The sequence below is a fragment of the Schistocerca nitens genome, chromosome 4, assembly GCF_023898315.1.
Source record: "Schistocerca nitens isolate TAMUIC-IGC-003100 chromosome 4, iqSchNite1.1, whole genome shotgun sequence".
NCBI classification, from domain to species: Eukaryota; Metazoa; Arthropoda; class Insecta; order Orthoptera; family Acrididae; genus Schistocerca; species Schistocerca nitens.
The window spans coordinates 498,413,988-498,433,049 of NC_064617.1; the positions used below are offsets into that span (position 1 = coordinate 498,413,988).

Here is a 19,062-nt window from a genome sequence, read left to right on the forward strand (position 1 = left end):
AGCAAAGTTGACCACCTTGTGGCCCAACATGCAGCTGAGCATAACATGCTCAAAATGATTGCTTCACAACCCGAGCCATATGTCTCCTTCCTTCCACCACCATCTTCTCTGAAGTATGCAAATGGTAGTTATCCTTGCAGCACATCCTTCGCTCTTGTAATCATTGTGGCCCCAATCTCCAGCAACCCATTGTCCACACACCCTCCCTTCTTCTGTCCTGTCAGCTAACACCAATTCATGTTACCATGTCACCTTCAGTGTGTGTCACTCCCCATTGTCTCCAACAACTGTACATAACATGCCTGGCCCATCCACCTACCACCCCTCCCTCTCGCATTCCAAGCTGTCAAACTGACTGCCTCTCTCTGAACCTCTAACTGCTTACCTCAACCCCTCTTTCTGTCTCCCGTGTCTCTTTCACTCTACCCACTTCACCCAACACAATCCACCTCAACCTAGTCCACCTTACAGACTGCAGCTGTAGCATTATACAGGGTATTTATAAATGAATATCAGGGTTTTAATGCTTTATAATATTTATTACATTAAACTTACAGTTATAAATGATATGTCAAATGAAAGAGCAACTCCAACAGTTTTACCAAGAACTTTATAAATGTTCAATGTGAGCACCATTTGTCACACGGCACACATCAAGTTGATCGTTGATAAGTGTGTCTTCAGTGATTGTAGCAACAGCTGCTTCAATCTGGTTTCTTAATTTAGGGAGGTCTGCTGGTAGCAGGGGCACGTACACATCATCCTTGATGAAGCCCCAAAGGAAAAAAATCGCATGGCGTTAGGTCGGGTGAACGTGGAGGCCATCCAAAGCAAGCCCTGTCATTGGGCCCATTGTGGTCTAGCCAGCGCTTGGGTACAATGAAGTTAAACTGATTGCGTACTTTGTTATACCAGTGAGGTGGCACACAATCTTGCTGGAAAATGAAGTTCTCTGGCTCATCTTCTTCCAACTCTGGGAAGAGCCATTTAACTTCACTGTACCCAAGCGCTGACTAGGCCGCAATGGGCCCAATGACAGGGCTTGCTTTGCATGGTCTCCACGTTCACCCGACCTCATGCCATGCGATTTTTCCCCTTGGGGCTTCATCAAGGATCCTTTGTACATGCCTCCGCTACCAGCAGACCTCCCTGAATTAAGAAACTGGATTGAAGCAGCTGTTGCTACATTCACTGAAGACGCGCTATCAATGTTTGGGAAGGACTCTGCTATAGACTTGACGTGTGCTGTGTGACAAATGGTACTCACATTGAACATTTATAAGGTTCTTGGTAAAACTGTTTGAGTTGCTCTTTCATTTGACACATCATTTATAACTGTAAGTTTAATGTAATAAATATTATAAATCGTTAAAACCCCGATTTTCATTTATAAACACCCTGTATGTCCAGCCAGTGCCTTATAGGGACATAGGCATGTGTATGTGTGTGTTTTCTGTATGTATTTGTACTCTAACTCAAACAAAGGATTACTCCAAAAGCTGGCAAGTTCTGTGCCTTTCAACGCTTCTGCATTTCAGTGAATTTTATTCCCCCCCTGCGGGTTCGGGGGTAAGAATAGGCCCGCGGTATTCCTGCCTGTCGTAAGAGGCGACTAAAAGGAGTCTCAAACGTTTCGGCCTTATGTGATGGTCCCCTGTCGGGTTTGACCTCCATATCTCAAAATTTTTCCGAAGAGCGAGCCGATTGGAGAAGGGCGCCTTACTTGGTGCATTGTGTCCATGTTGTGTTGAGAACTTTTGCCATCTTATTCGTCGTTGCATTGCAGTCCTGCCCACTCTCCATCGCTTGGGCATGGATACGCCCCTGCGTCCACTTTCTGCCAAACGCTGTGCAGGGCCATTTTCTGCACTGACGGCGACCATGGACCACATGTCACCTAACATACAGCACGGTAGCCAGTCTGTTGTGGTGGGGCCACCATGTACCCTTTTGGTTGTAGCCCCCTGACAACACAGGGATCGCTCTACTGATGCCTGCGCCGTTAACTCCCCACGTATGCCAAGGAGTAGATGCCCATCTCCCTGGGGCATCGGGACTCCCGGCAATGGCCATCCTGCCAGGTGGCTTTTGCTGTGGCTGGGTAACGCCCGTGGGGAGGGCCCTTGGTCGGAGTAGGTGGCATTAAAAATATATCACTTTTTCAAACCAACAGCTCAATTCATGGAATCAATACTAGAAATAAGAATAATCTTCACAAGGATTTAAAGTCACTTAGTCTTGTACAAAAAGGTGTGCATTATTCAGGAACACACATTTTCAATAACTTGCCAGCAGCCATAAAAAGCTTAACAACCAATGAAATTCAGTTTAAGAGAAGCCTAAAGGATTTATTGGTGGCCAACTCCTTCTACTCCATTGATGAATTTCTTAGTAAAACCAACTGATTTGTATATAAGTACGACATAACTTCTGCACAATTTCAGTGCAGTAATGTGTTCATTGTAAATAAGTATTACAGTAGTTGTATTACCTTATAAATAAATAAAAAACTTTTTTATTTTAAATTCAGTGCATTAGTATTTGTAAAATGACTCTTAGTGTTCATTAAAAAATGATGATCATTCCACTTGGGACCTGTGGAATGGTACATTAGCTTATTTGTTTTAGTTGTAAATATTTGTCATGTATTGTTGTTTTTCTGACATGTTCCACATCCTGGAGGACCTCCTCACTACGGATCAATTGGAATGAAAGTAAATCTAATCTAATCTAATGACACGCAATGAAGCGTGGCACATCTTCTCTTGCTGGTGGCCAGCCACCAGCAGTCTCTAAGCGTTCGAGGGCCTATTTTAAAGGTAACGTTTATGACCCCAAATCGTTCCCCTCCCTCGACACGCCATGGGAGGAACGAAAGGCATTGAATGAAAGTGAGACTTCTTCGCCCAGGTATCTTGGCTGTACCAGAGCTGATGGGGAATCCTTTATATCCATGAAGCCTCAGTTCTTTGTAGAGCATTTAGAGGACAAGTTTGGGGAGGTGGAGGGCTTGTCCAAGAAGCGGTCCGGATCGGTGTTGATAAAAACGGCATCCTCCGCCCAGTCGCCGGCCTTGCTCGCTTGTACTAAGCTGGGGGATGTCTCCGTAACTATCACGCCCCATATAAGTCTGAATATGGTCCAGGGCATTATCTTCCACAGGGATCTCCTTTTACAGTCCGATGTCGAGCTGCGCGCTAACTTGGAGCGACGAGGTGTCCATTTCGTCCGGCGCGTCCACCGGGGTCCGAGGGATCATAAAGTTGCCACCGGTGCCTTCATCTTGGCCTTCGAGGGTGACACGTTACATGAGAAGGTCAAGGTGATGGTGTACCGTTGTGATGTCAAGCCCTATATCCCTCCCCCGATGCGGTGCTTCAAGTGTTGGAAGTTTGGCCATATGTCTTCACGCTGTGATTCCGACCTCGTATGTCGCGATTGCGGTCGACCATCCCATCCTGATCATCCCTGTGCCCCGCCTCCAATCTGTGTGAACTGTGGTGAACACCATCCGCCTTGCTCGCCGGACTGTCCAATTCTGCAGAAGGAGCGGAAAATCTTGGAAATCAAGAACCTCGACCGACTGACGTACACTGAGGCGAAGCGGAAATATGATCGGCTTCATCCAGTGCGTATGACATCATCTTATGCCGCAACTGCCACTCCTGCTACAGTTCCATCAGCTCCAGTCAGCTCTCAGAGTCGAAGGCCCACACCTGCCCCCTTGATGGTGGGGGGCACTAAACTCCCTGTTGCTCCTGCTCCATCTACTTCAGGAGCAACAACCCCCAAACCATCGGGGACATCAGTTCCCCCTTCCCAGCCGGAGAAGCGTAAGTCTTCTTCGGCTCCTCTCGCCAGGAAGGGTTCCCTTGGGGACTTCCCTTCACAAGTTCTGACCGGTACAAAAGCAGACAGCCGAAAGTGGCTTAAACAACCACCGGTCCCTGGTCGTAGGGCCTCACAGTCGTCGTCTGTCCCTGAGACTGACCCAGTGAAGCCCTCCCAGCCTGAACCACTGAAGGCACAGTGAGAGAAACAGAAGAAGAAGAAGAAGAAGAAAGTCACCAAGGCTAACGACATTGCGGTGGCACCCATCCCACCGCTTCCTACAAGCTCTGCGTCTGAGGACGAGGTGGAGATTCTGGCGTCCGCTGAGGACCTCGATCTCGCCGGTCCCTCGGACGCAATGGATAGCATTTGCACGGGTGCTCCATCAGAGGCAGCAGGTGACCCAGCGGCATAATCTGCCTTCCCAGTCCCGTCACGCCTTTCCCCGCCATGGACTACACCATCCTCCAGTGGAACTGCAGCGATTTCTTCCACCATCTAGCTGAGCTCCGCCAACTTATCAGGCTTCACCCTTTCTTCTGCATTGCTCTTCAGGAAACTTGGTTTCCAGCAATGCGAACCCCCGCCCTCCGTGGCTATCGGGGTTATTATAAGAACCGAGCAGCTTATGAAAGGGTGTCTGTTGGCGTCTGCATATATGTCCTTCACACTCTGCACAGCGAGTCTGTCCCTCTCCAAACACCTTTAGAGGCTGTCGCTGTTTGGGTGTGGATGCCACAGGCTGTTACCGTCTGCAGTCTTTACCTTCCACCAGATGGTGATGTCTCGCAGCATGTCCTGGCTGCACTGGTAGCCCAATTGCCGCCACCTTTCTTGCTATTGGGCGACTTCAATGCCCATAACCCTCTGTGGGGTGGGTCAGTGGCAACAGGTCGAGGCACCATTGTTGAGCATTTATTGTCGCAGCTTGATCTCTCGCTGTTAAATGATGGTGCCTTCACACACTTCAGTGTGGCGCATGGCACGTACTCTGCCATTGACCTTTCAATCTGTAGCCCTAGCCTCTTACCGTCTGTCCAATGGAGTGTGCATGACGACCTGTGTGGTAGTGACCACTTTCCTATCTTTCTGTCACTACCACAGCGTCACTCTTCTGGGCGCCCTAGCAGATGGGCTATGAATAAGGCTGACTGGGACTTGTTCTCCTCCGCTGCCGCTATTGAGCCTCTCTCTACTGATGACATTGATGCGGTGGTTCAATCGGTCACCACCGGCATCGTTACTGCCGCTGAATCTGCCATTCCCCGTTCTTCTGGGTCCCCTCGGCGGAGGGCTGTGCCTTGGTGGTCGCCTGAGATCGCTGAAGCGATTAAAGATCGCCGGCAGGTGCTCCAGCGTCACAAGCGACATCCCTCCATAGACCACCTTATCGCCTTCAAACGGCTGCGTGCGCGGGCCCGCCTCCTTATCCGCCAAGGCAAGAAGGAGTGCTGGGAGCGGTATGTGTCCACCATTGGCCTCCATGTCACTCCATCGCAGGTCTGGGCCAAGATTCGACGCGTCTACGGCTATCAGACCCCTGTCAGCGTCCCTGCGCTCTCACTGAATGGCGCAATTTGTACTGACTCAGACGTCATTGCAAACCGCTTAGCAGAGCATTTTGCTATGAGTTCCGCTTCTGCGAATTACCCCCTGGCCTTCCGCTCCATTAAAGAGCGAATGGAACGTCGGAGCCTTTCGTTTCACACCCACCATCCAGAATCTTACAATGTTCCATTCAGTGAGTGGGAATTTCGCAGTGCCCTAGCCGCTTGCCCTGGTACCACTCCTGGGCCAGATGGCATCCACTGTCAGCTGCTGAAACACCTTTCAGTGGACTGCCAGCGACGGCTCCTCGACCTTTACAACCGCATTTGGGTCGAGGGTGAGTTTCCGTCGCAATGGCAGGAAAGTATTGTTATCCCCATTCTGAAACCTGGGAAGAACCCTTTGGGGGTGGACAGCTACTGTCCCATTAGCCTCACCAACGTTCTTTGCAAGTTGCTTGAACGGATGGTGAGCTGGCGGTTGACCTGGGTACTGGAGTCTTGGGGCCTTCTGGCTCCATCTCAGGGTGGGTTCCGTAAAGGCCGCTCCGCCGCCAACAATCTGGTGAGCCTGGAGTCGGCCATCCGTACTGCCTTTGCCCGCCGTCAGCACCTGGTCGCTGTCTTTTTCGACATGCAGAAGGCATACGATACGACATGACGCCGCCACATCCTTTCTACGCTTCATGGATGGGGTCTTCGGGGCCCTCTGCCGATCTTTATCCGCAATTTTCTGTCGTATCGTACCTTCCGCGTGCAAGTCGCGGCCTCCCATAGTTCCTCCCGAGTCCAGGAGAACGGTGTGCCCCAGGCATTTAAGTGTCTGCCTGTTTTTGATAGCCATTAACGGGCTCGCTGCGGCCGTGGGAAATTCTGTCTCCGCTTCCCTGAATGCTGACGACTTCTGCCTTTACTACAGCTCTACTGGCATTGCAGCTGCTGAACGTCAGCTACAGGGCGCTATCCGCAAGGCGCAGTCTTGGGCTGTAGCGCATGGCTTTCAGTTTTCGGCTGCCAAGACCCGTGTTATGCATTTCTGCCGGCGCCGAACAGTCCATCCTGAGCCGCAGCTTTATCTTGCCGACGAACTCCTTGCTGTGGTGGAGACCCACAGGTTTTTGGGGGTCGTTTTTGATGCTCGGTTGACTTGGCTGCCTCATATTCGGCAGCTTAAACAGGCGTGTTGGAGGCATCTAAATGCTCTGAGATGCTTGAGCCACACCAGCTGGGGCACCGACCGATCTACCCTGTTATGGCTCTACCAGGCGTTAATCCAGTCCCGTCTGGATTATGGGAGCCTGGCTTATGGCTCAGCATCCCCATCTGCATTACGGGTGTTGGACCCAATCCTCCACAGCGGGATACGCCTTGCCACTGGTGCCTTCCGTACAAGCCCTGTGGACAGCATCCTAGTGGAGGCGGGTGTCCCTCCACTGCGGTTCCGACGCCAACAATTACTGGCTGCTTATGCTGCCCATGTTTTTAGCTCGCCCGGGCATCCAAATTACCGTGTCCTGTTCCCGCAGTCAGTTGTCCATCTGCCAGAACGTCGGCCCCGGTCGGGTTGTCCGATCGCAGTACGCGTCAAGGAGCTTCTCTCCGGGCTTCGGTTTTTCTCTGTTCTACCTCCTTTCCGGGCACCTCTGCGTACACCCCCGTGGTGTCTTCCTCGCCCTTGCCTTCGGCTCGACTTGGCACAGGGCTCGAAGGACTCAGTCCCTCCAGAGGTCTTCCGCCGCCGCTTTTATTCCATCCTGGCCACGTGTCAGGGCTCTGGCATTGTTTACACTGACGGCTCGATGGTTGCTGGTCGAGTCGGTTATGCGCTCACTCTAGGGGACCATTCCAAACAACGTTCCTTGCCGGCTGGCTGCAGCGTTTACACTGCTGAGCTGGTCACCATCTTTCGAGCCCTAGAGTATATCCGCTCCTGCTCAGGTGAGTCCTTCGTTATCTGTAGCGATTCCATGAGCAGTTTACGAGCTCTCGACCAGTGTGTTCCTCGTTCCCGTCTGGTGATGGCTATCCATGAGTCCCTGCATACTCTTGCGCATTGCGGCCGCTCTGCGGTCTTCGTGTGGACCTCAGGCCATGTTGGGATCCTCGGCAATGAGAATGTTGACTGGCTGGCGAAAGAGGCGACTAGTACACCATCTCTGGACATTGGCCTCCCAGAGACAGATTTGCGAGCATTCCTACGCCGCAAAATTGTGGACCTTTGGGACACTGAATGACGCGCCCTGCCTTCACGCAACAAACTTCGGGCCATCAAGGGGACTACCGGTGTGTGGCGCTCCTCCTTGCGGGTCTCTCGCAAGGAGTCTGTTGTCCTCTGCCGGCTGCGCATTGGGCACACATGGATGACGCACGGCCACCTATTGCGACGTGAGGACCCACCTTTATTTCGCTGCGGCTCCGTTTTGACAGCGGTCCACATTTTATTGGGCTGTCCACTTTTAGCTGTGCTCAGGCAGTCGTTCGCACTGCCTGACACGCTCCCTGCTCTTTTAACAGATGACTCGGCTATGGCTGACTTAGTTTTACGTTTTATTCGGGCAGGAGGTTTTTATCATTTAATATGAGTTTTTATGTTTTATTTTATTGTTTTGTGTTGATTCTGGCCTTCGCCTACGGTTTTCAACTGAGTTTTTAATGTGTTCTCGGTGGTTGGCTTTTCCTTTTTTTTGTTCCTGTGGTCGGCCTACCACCGTCACACTCTGTGTGATTTTATTTCGTTTTGTCTGAGCTCTGTCAGAGTCTTTCTTGTCCCGTGTCATCTGACGTCTTCCCTGTTGTTCGTTTTTATTCTCTTTGGGCGGTTTTTAATTTTTTTTTGTTTTTTTTTTTTGGAAAAAGGGACCAATGACCGTCGCTGTCTGGTCCCTTTAATCCCCCAAACCAATCAACCAACCATTTATTCAAGTTTGCAATCTAACTGCAGCAAAGTTCTTTTGAGCCAAACTTGAAATGAAACTGTTTCCTTTTCAACTTACATAAAATAATTATATTCAAAATCACATAGTTCATTCAAATGCAGGCTGTGATTGATTCTCTCTCTCTCTCTCTCTCTCTCTCTCTCTCTCTGTGCGAGCGCACGCGCACGTGTGTGTGTGTGTGTGTGTGTGTGTGTGTGTGTGTGTGTGTGTGTGTTTAGTTTAATTGATTTCAGTTTTCTTCTTAAACGTTTTTGCAGATGGTTGTATTCATTGAATGCATGACAGGTGAATAGCATTATTGTGCTGCCTGTATGATATTTATTTTGCATTCATGCAATCAAAGAAATAATTCAGCTATTCAGATGCATATTTTTATTTTGAAGATAATATTCCATGACTGACTGACATATATTGCATACAAAATTTATATATTGCAAATTTCAAAAGATGATGTTCGAGTAGTATCATTTTATTTAACAAATATTTTTAACACACTTTTTAGTGGACTGTCGAAGAAACAAATGCTTTCTGTAACATATCGGTGATAAACGTATTATATTGTTTGGTTCCTGTCAATTTCTGTTGTTCATTATTGCTCATCAAGCAAAGTAGTCAGCAGGAAGAGAATATGAAGATTCACATTTTTATAACCATGAGCAGCATGAGAGATAGAATTTCCTCAGAAATCAGAAATTGTTGAGTGAACATTTTTAGCAAAACAATAATGCACAATGATTTTGGTAGAAGAAAATGGTGTGTATCAGAGGAAAGGCATGCTAATGTGCTACTTAAAGAGAAATGTGTTTGAGGTATGAAGAATTTGTTGGAACTGGACAAGAATATCAAAATCTGCAGATGATTTAATGCATTTACAAGCAACTAGCTCTGAAGATAAAATTTATATGTTTGTAATAAATGTAAAGAGTTGGAGTAGTTACTTGCCATATCTGATTAAATATTGACAGCAACAGACTATAATTTAGTGAATTTAGTGACAGGTTGGCAACACTGATCTTCCTTGCAAGTAGACCAGTGATTTTATTTAATGGAAAAGTTTTGTTGTTTTGTCAGAGAAACTAATGGATTCAATTGTTTTCTGGTTTTTAAAGGAATGAGCTTAATGAAAAACAAAGTTTCAACACAATAAGTTCATTGCACAAAATATTGGTATCCCCGTGAAAGAGTACACAAGTCAGTTTTGAGCCCTGGAGATGGTGTAGAGTTGGCAGAGGTGGTCAGGTCACCATCCTCTGCACACTGTTGCAAAGCAATATGAAATGGAACAAGCAGATAAGGACAGTAGCAGGAGAGGTGAATGGTTAACTTAGGTTTATTGGGAGCTTTTTAGGAAAGTGTGGTTCATTTCTAAAGGAGACCACATATTGTACACTAGTGCAACCCATTCTGGAGTACTTCTTGAATGTTACGGGTCTGTACCAGATCAGATTAAAGAAACATGTCAAAGATATTCAGAGGTGGGCTACTAAATTTGTTCTGTTAGGTTCAATCAACACATGGGTTTTACAGAGATGCATGATGAATTCCAGTGGGAATCCCTGGCGACAGGGCCAGTTCAAGGCACAAGGGACGCAAGTGGCTGCTTGGAGTGCCAAGCTGAGAGAGGCACCACAACATTGTGATTTATATACAGGACTGATAACAATTAATAGGGGCTACTTAGCGCGCCAAGCTAAGAGGGGCACCAGGAGTGGCCAAGCGCAAGATTTGTATACAGTGCGTATCACAATTAGCAAATACAGACATGGGTAAAAGAGTATGAGGGAAAAGTGGGGAGAAAGTGCCATAAGATACGTTGATTGTGCAGGATAAACATTCTTGAACTGGCCCCTCCTGGAGGGTAGACAACTTTCTTTTAGTGAAACATTAATGAGAAAATTTGGAGAACTGGTATTTAAAGTTGACTGCAGAATGATTTTTACTGCTGGCAACGAACATTTCATATAAGAATCATGAAGATAAGAGAAAAAGGGCATGTACAGAGGCATACAGACACTTGTTTTCCCTCGCTCTGTTTGCAAGTGGAACAGGAATGGAAATGACTGATAATGGTACAAGGTACCCTCCACCATGCAGCATTTGGTGACTTGCGAAGTATGTATTTATAGGTGTAGAAGTAACAATGGTAGTGAAGTGAATGTATATGTGCCAGCCAGTTGCATGGCATCACAAGCTGACTACTGCTTCACAGTATGTTTATTCCATGATGAAGTTTGTTGTAAATAATTCACTACAGTTCAAAAGGAACATTGATGTACATAACTAAAATACCAGAAGGAAAAGTGCCATGCTTTACTCCACTTTAATGTTGTATTTAGCACAAAAAGGGTGTGCACAATGCTGGAACAAAAATTTCTGTTCACTTAAGCAGTGATATAAAATGTCTGACAGACAGCAAAGTAAAATTTGGAAACAAACTCAGGAAGTTTTTGTCTACAACTCTTTCTATTCTGTAAAAGAATTTTTATTGTTGTAATGTGTAAAAGGTGGTGGGTAGGAACTACTAACTCCCATCTGTGTATCAAACAGTGGAAACTCCAGGTTGGAATATCAGCAACATTAGGAAAACGATAAAATGCTGCTCATCGTAAAGATCACCCATTAAATTTGTGTGTGTTTAATTTTTCTTTGATGAAGAAGGCTTTGGCCAAAAGCTGTATATGTAACAATATTTTTCTTGTGCCTGTGCCTGTCAACAGGTCATATTTACAGTGAGTATCAGTCTATCCTTCTCCTAGTATTGTTCACACCTGTATGTCTTTTTCCTTTTTCATCTTCTGCATCATCATCATCATCATTGTCATCATCATCACTTCTTCTCTTTGCTCTTTATGTATGATATCTGTACAAACGGGCATCAAAAGACTTGTCAGGAACTTTTCTAGTACCTAATAAAGGTTTATTATCTAATAACAACCACTGATGTAACTGGAATTGATGTTTTTGGAAAGCCTGCAGCTGTCATTCATTATTTAAATAATGAAATACTGCACTAGCTACGTATTTTTTCATGCTTAATGACGTGTTTTGAGAATTTTTTCTCGTTGTCAAGTGCAAATATGTATGTAAGTATTTTGTGTGGTGTTTGAATATATGTTATTCTGCCTCTCATGCACTGCAGTCATCTTTTTCGGGTCATCAGGTACTGTACCTCTTCAGTTATGTAGAAAACCAAACAAACGCAAACTATCACTCACACTGTTTGTGTAACATCACAAAAAATAATAAAAAAAATACTGCTCCTGACAATAAGAATAAATTCTCAAAACACTTTTTTGCCAACATGAAAAAAATATGTAACCACCATTGTGTTTAAACTAAAAACATTTGAGCAATGCAAAGTGAATGTGCCAACTAGCATTAAAAGAGGCCAAACGCTGAAACTTGCTAAATATGGTTCAACAAAGGTGTAATGATGATCACAACAATCACAAAAGTGCATTTGTGCGGTATAGTGTTTGGAAATGGTTGTGAATGGTCATGATACCTTTATTCAAACAAATCTAGTTACTCCCATCAGCCATCACGCCAAGTAGTGCTTGGCAGTGGGAGATACGGCATGAATTGTTCCAACTTTTACAAGTTTACCGGTCCAAATCCGCTGAGTAGAGTGCTCTTGTGTTGAGAAACTTAACCATGTAATATTTGAAAACGCTACTGGATGGCCAACATCATGCCAGCATCATTTTTTTTCTCGACGACTCTTTTTTCGTAATGCGTTAATCGCAGGAAAGTTATAAATATGTTGATGCAAAATTGGGTGTAAATTAACATTGAGGGTGTAGGAAATTAGATGGGAATGATAAAAAATGCTGTAAATGGTGGGAAAACATTAATTCCGGGAACATAAAAGCGGAGCTATACTGTATTAGATAATTACCAGGGAATTGCCTGCTTGATACTGCCTTAAAACTGTTAAAATCGGTGATTAGAGACAGAAGGCAGAATTATATAGAAATAGCAGATGAACAGCAAGGATTCAGAAAAAAGCAGAGCACAGTCGGTGCTATTTTCTTTTTAAGGCATATTGTGGAGAAATCTATACAGTTCAACAACACAGCCTACGTGTGGTTCATTGACTTGTCAAAGGCCTTTGATAGGATTATAAAAAAGATATAATTTAAATCTTAATTGACAAGAGAGCACCAATGAAATCAGTGAAAATCACAGAAGGTATATGTACAGGTAATAAAACAAGAATTAAAACACACGGAAGATTCGCAGATGAGATTATACTGGATAAGCAATTAGACAAGAAGACTCACTAAGCCCACTCCTGTTCAACTTAATAATGCCCACACCATTGATGATGTAAGAAAGATAGATAGGCTATAAAATGAGAAATAAATATTATATGTTATGCTGTATTGATAGCAAATAATGAGGATAGTTTACAAAGGTTACTTCACCAATTTAATAAAACAGCTAACCAATATAAGATGGAAATCTCATTAAAAAAACACAAAGACTATGGTAATATCAAAAGCACCTGCATGATGTAAATTAGAAGTAGACAGTGTGTCAGTTGAACAGATGATGAGGTGTAATTATCTAGAGACTGTTACCACTAGCAATAAAGACTCTCCCCATGGAAGTAAAAAAGATCAAGTGACAAAGGCAGTAAGGGTAGCTGGATGCCTGCAAAGTACAGTATGGAGAAACAGATTTATGACAACTGAGGAGAAAATAAAAAAAAAAGCATAAAACAGTGGTGTGTCCTGTTTTGGTATATGCAAGGGAAACTAGGGCAAAAATGATAAATATAAAACTAAAGCTAACATTAAAAAAGAACAAGCATGTTGATAAGTGAGAAGTGTGGAATACAAAATATAAACAAATGGATGAAGACAAGAAAAGGAAACTGGAGGGACCGTGTGGAAAAGATAGACTCCTGAAGACTAGCTAAAATTTGTAAACATGGGCAACCGCTAGGGAAATGACTACCTGGATGACCACCCAGTAGATGGGACAGCAGTTGGTCCAGTACATTCACAGAAAGAGGCAGACAAACAGGGGAAACCCTAGTCAGCAGAAGAAGAATAACTTTCTGGGAAGAGTCAGACAATGTATTACTTCCTCCTACATACATCTTGCAAAATGACCATGAGAAAATTTGAGAAATTAGAACTTCTGTATAGGCATACAGACATTCATTTTTCCAACATGCATTCGCAAGTGGAACAGGGAAGAGGGAGATCAGTTAGGGGTACCAGAAGTACCCTCCGCAATTCATTGCTGGGTGGCTCACAGCGTATCATGTCACTGTAAGTGACTTACTATTGGGCAAACTATTTTTGGCATACACACTCCTTAGTTCTGAATCGGTAGAAGTCACTAGTTGTCTAAAACGTTCTAGCCACTAGTCTCCCAATTGCAAGGACCTCGATTGGCTGCCATATTCTCCACATCTGAACACATGCGACTCCTTTTTGTAGGGCTATATTAAAGACAAAGTGTACAGCAATAACCCCAAAACCATTGCTGAGCTGAAAACAGCCATTCAAGAGCTCATCAACAGCACCAATGTTCTGACACTTCAGCGGGTCATGCAGAATTTAGTTATTCGTCTACACCACATCACAGCCAATGGTGGCAGTCATAGCGAATATATCATAACCTAAATCCGAATATCTGTAGTTTGTAACTAAGTTACTTGCCCCCCCCCCCCCCCTTTTTTTTTTTTTCTCTCCATGTAGTTCAATAATTGTCACCCTATATCTCTACCTTCCTGGTCTCTTTAAGGCAGAAATTGTGGACAGCAAAAGCTGGGGATTTTTCAGTCTTCATGTGATGTCTCAGCTCCTCACCTTGGGTTGTTTTGTCTGTTATTTTATTTTTGTGGTAGATTAATATCAAATTAGAGGGGAGAGTGTAATCAAAAGCTTGCCAAGAAATTGTGCCAACAATAAATTATTGATCATTTTCATCTCAATGAGCATCACAGTCTCAATGAATTTGAAGAATAAATTGTTCCACCATGCTGTATATTAAATTACTTTATCTTGCACAACCAGTTATGGGCACAGCCCATTGCCAAGTGAATCTTTAGCCATAGATGTAGATACATCATCCTCGTATCTTCAAAAAATCATGTGTCAGTTCCATGAGGAAGTGTGTTTAAGTGCCCTTTGTAGCTACACATTTCAAGATGAGCAGTGTTGATTACAATGACGTACAAATTCGCTTAGCGCCTGAGTGATAAGACAAAGACAATGTATCCACATCTGTTGGTATTGTTGCAGTTGAGAAAATGCCTTACCCAAAACCAGTAGTGAGAATAAGTAATGTAATATACAGCCTGGTGGGACAATGTCCTCCTTCAAATTAATTACTAACTTTAGTCTCTGTTTCTTCTTCACAAAATTAAAAACTATAATGGTAAATTCAAATGGAGGAGACTTAAACTTGTGTGAATTATTCTATCGTTTTTGAAACCAAAAAATTGGAACAGGTCAAGAAATATGTCATGATGAGCATATGTTATTATGGAATTACAGTTTTGAGTGTGATGTGACAATTTAAGTTATCCATTATTGTGCTAGGTTACTCATTGCAGAGGACAGTATACTGAAAATTAGTATATACTATTTGTTCTACTTAGTTAAATTTTTATTCACAGAGGGTTCATCGTTTTCAGAATTCGTAGTGTACTTCTGATCATTCATAAGAATGATTTGTTCACTGAATGATACTGTATTTTGTTCAATTCTTCACTCTAACTTATTCAGATGAATGTTTTGTTTGCTTAATTCTATTGCATTTTGTTGAATTTTTTGCTCTAACTCAAGCAATTCTGTTACAGGAATGCAGATTTCAGACCTAAACACGTGACACAGAACAGTTTAACAGCTGTTGGTTGAAAAGCTAGTTTCAAAAAACTTATTTTTTACACATTCTCAGGCTGTGAGGTTCCATGGGACCACAAATATTAGCTTTCCGAGTCATCTGTGGCTCAAGAGACACTTTGGTGCTGTGCTTAATTTCACAGTTACAACATTGAGTTGTATCTTAAAAGAAATTTATATATTCTATTTTTGTGAATACAGTTAAGATTGAATGCATTGATTTTGAAACTTTTTTATTTCCAAACAAGTTCCTGAACAATTTTTAAATGTTTATTTTTGTGCAGTGATTTTATGAGCAGAACAATTTGATAAGAATGTGTGTGTTGTACAGTCATTGTGTGCTACATAATTTATTATTACTTGGCTGTATGATTGCTAATTCACTTTGTTTTAATTTAGTGTTGCTACTGCAAGTACTAGACATTCTCATGAGTTCAAAACAGAAAAAAAAAAAAAATTGAAAAAGTGAAGAAGTTGTGTAAATGTTATCATAAAGATCTCATGCAAAGGCAGTGGACATTTAAAACAAAAATATTCTGCTGCTATTTTTATTTATTATGTTGATTGTTTGTTGTCAAAACATGATTTTGGTTTTTCTAGTATGCTTGTTGCTTAGGAGCCAAATGTGTGTGTTCCTGTGTATAGAAAATATTTAAAAAAATTACTGGTGGTGTTCATTTGTGAAATAATTTACTCATCCTCAGACATGTTATCCTCAGGCGTGTTACAACACTGACTTGCACAACTTAATTGAAAGACTTGCCATGAAATCAGAGTGAAAATGTTACATTTATAAATATATATTCTATAAATATACATATAGTTTGTCTATATGATACCTCATACTGTTAAAATTCATTAAGTTTTTCACTATTCTGGCCTAAAGATCTGTGATACTCATGTGCAGTAAAGGCAAATTAACGTGAATAATGATTTTTGATATGTTGTCTCCTTGTCCTTCCCACAAAATCTTTGAATTGTATTCGTATCTGATGGCATGTGGATGTAACTGTTAATTGTGCCTTGCTTCAGCCATCGTGTCTCAGGTATGTCACTAGTGTTTTAATTGGGAAATAAGAACTGTAAATTTTTTGCAGACATTTTCTGCAAGTGGATAAGTCAGTTTTGGCACTTGCTATTGAAATACCGTTTATGCTTGATAAATCAGTTAACTGTGTGAAAAGAGTGCCAGGTAAAAAAAAAAATAATACCCACACTTTATATCACAGTGAAGCTTGCATATGTTGTATTGATTGCACTTGTCATTACAGTTTGGGCTTTTGGCATTGGTTTTAATGGTTTGCTGTCCATGTTTGCCAGGAAGGTTACTCAAAGATACTTAGGTTGACAGCATTAAAGGTAACTGACAGGTGTAAAAGTTTTTGTACCAAAACTGTGGTACTTTAAATGTGAAGAATTAATGACAGGTAGTTTCCTCATTCCAAGTATGTGTGAGAATGAATGTTTAGCTGACAACTCAGTAATGTCACCAGATGTAAAGGATATCTCAAAATCTATGCCCACGTAAACTTAATATATAAAATGCAAATACACCAATTCCATGGGCCAATAATGAATTTTTTTAATGAAAGTGGTTTATTCTTGTGGTTTTTAGTGTACTGAATCACAATATAACAAAAAGCTGTATCACCAACCATTTCTTAAAATTAGCACTCAATATTTAAAAAATATATTTTTTAGGAATTTTCATTATGTATGTGTTATATAGCATTTCAGTTGATAGTATGAAATTGAAATTTCAGTGGCAGTTGTACTGGAGAGTAAATGAACCATAATTACTATCAAGCACTCCTTTAAGTCTTCTTGTTCATGTACAGCTGTTCATTTCATAACAATGTAACCTCACTTTCTATACTTCAATGATTGTGTTTAGTATAGTGTCTAGTCATATTTGTGAAAATTTTTGTGAGCTTTTCATTAACAAGCATCAGAGGAACATTACAAATTACATAGCAAAAGTGTGCTATTCATGCCTTGCTTGTAAATACAGAGATGAGTATAAGTCAGAGTGCTGCATAAGATATTGCTAAATATGTCGTGAAGATCTTTGAATATAATCAAAACCAAAGGTAAGCCTTCAGAGTTGCTGTTCCATTGACACAGAGATACCCAAGAAACCATTCCAGCATAAAAGATTCTTGGTTTTCTAGCTAAAGAATTGAGAATGTATTAAAAAAGCAAGCCGTAGTGAGAAAATTTGTTCCCATCTAAGTTATCATTACTTTTGTTTTATTGATGTTGCTACTTACAACTCGGTAAAGAGAAAAAAGTAATTTGATAACATAACATTCAGTCTGCCATCTCGTAAGTGGAACATGGTCCAGGTCTTCCTGTTCCTGCACCATCAGAAGCTTTTGAGGACGTTATACAGGATGATTCTAATGATAGCCATTCTGATGCACATGAACAAGGTCACGGTGGGTTTCATTGCACTTGAAACAATTAAGATTGAAAGCTGTTTACTAAAACCTAGCTAAATGACTTGATTTGGAAATTTGAGCCTAACAGAGGAAAAGTTCCATTCAAAGTTTTCTTGCTAAAGCTAATTGGAAGCAGGAAAAATATTTATGCATATAGAACAGCATAGCAGGCATATCGTGTATATTTCAAAGAAGAATTTAATTTTAATATATTTGTCAGATATGGCTGCTTTCATGAATGAATTTGGAATTCAGTTGAAGTGGTAGTTCAAAGACTGTTTTACTGCACAAAGTCAACACTCATAGATAGACACCATTTGCTTTTTATGTACATCTCAAGACAAATTACAGAAACCTTGGTATAGTTTATTTTATTTAAAACTAATTTGCTCATGGTTGGAATACATGCTGTGATGAACACAGCAGAGCCTCACACTTTCGCTGTGTGTCCACAAGTAGCCACATGCTCCACTCTGACTAGTACAGTCTGTAGGGCAGATTGCACATTAATTTGTATTTCTTGATTGAAGTGCCACCAGTGTATAGGAGATCGGTTAAGATATCTTGTTAAACATTTTGCATTTGGTTTTTTCCTCCAATGTTACTTTTTCAATCTCTCCCCCCCTCCCCCCCCCCCCCCCTCCCACGCCTGTCCCACTGCTCATACCCCATTCGTCAGTCTGCTCCTACCCCTCCCCCTCGCCACCTGTCCGTGTGCACCTTCGCTCTTTCCCCCTCCCCCTCTCTCTTTCCATATCCTTGTCCCTTTCTCAGTCCATCTTCTCCTCCCCATCTCTCGTAGTCCATTGCCTCCTTCACCCTCTGTGTCTGTCCATCTCTTTCTCCCCTCCTCCTCTCTCCATGCTATCACCTTCACCCCCCTTCCAGTAGGAGGTTGCTAGCTCTGACCCCCACAGTATTTCTTTTCAGATAGTGAGTACTACATGTACCAAGTTCAGCTGAAATTAATCCATTGGTTTCAGAGGATATGTGGAACATACATATGTACATACATGCATCCACTTTTATAATACATATAGATTCTTAAGAAATTTCAACATAATTCTACATCCATTCTAAATTTGACTGCTAATTTATATTTTTGTATGAACAGTGAGAGTTACTTTATTGTGTAATGAGAGCATAAATGGTTTTGGCTCAAATAGATCCTATACTGTTAGTCAGTGGGATGTCGAAAAATGACTGGTTTCACTGATGAATTACTCAGGCGTCTTGGGAAAGCAGATTTTGATGTTGATGTGGCATTTTCAGAGGTTTTTGACAAAAAAGATGTGTTTGTGGACACAATTGATAGCGATAGCAGTGACAATGACAATAATTCTGTTAGTAATGATGATGGGAATGACTTGCAAGTAAAACTGTAAGAAGTGGCAACTACAACCAAAGCTAAACAGATATTACCTTACCAACTCAAGATTGCAGT

General features: G+C 42.5%; 1 protein-coding gene across 3 annotated transcripts in view; it reads left to right on the forward strand.

The window, feature by feature from the left end:
• Nucleotides 1–15,398, forward strand: part of LOC126251324 (phospholipid-transporting ATPase VA) — a 397,256-nt gene extending 381,858 nt beyond the window's left edge. For all 3 annotated transcript variants that reach the window (XM_049951657.1, XM_049951658.1, XM_049951659.1), the window contains one exon: nt 15,135–15,398. In XM_049951657.1, the coding sequence (XP_049807614.1) occupies nt 15,135–15,192 (58 nt within the window). In that variant the 3' untranslated portion in view covers nt 15,193–15,398. The remainder of the gene's footprint in view (nt 1–15,134) is intronic.
• The last annotated feature ends 3,664 nt before the right edge of the window (nt 15,399–19,062 follow it).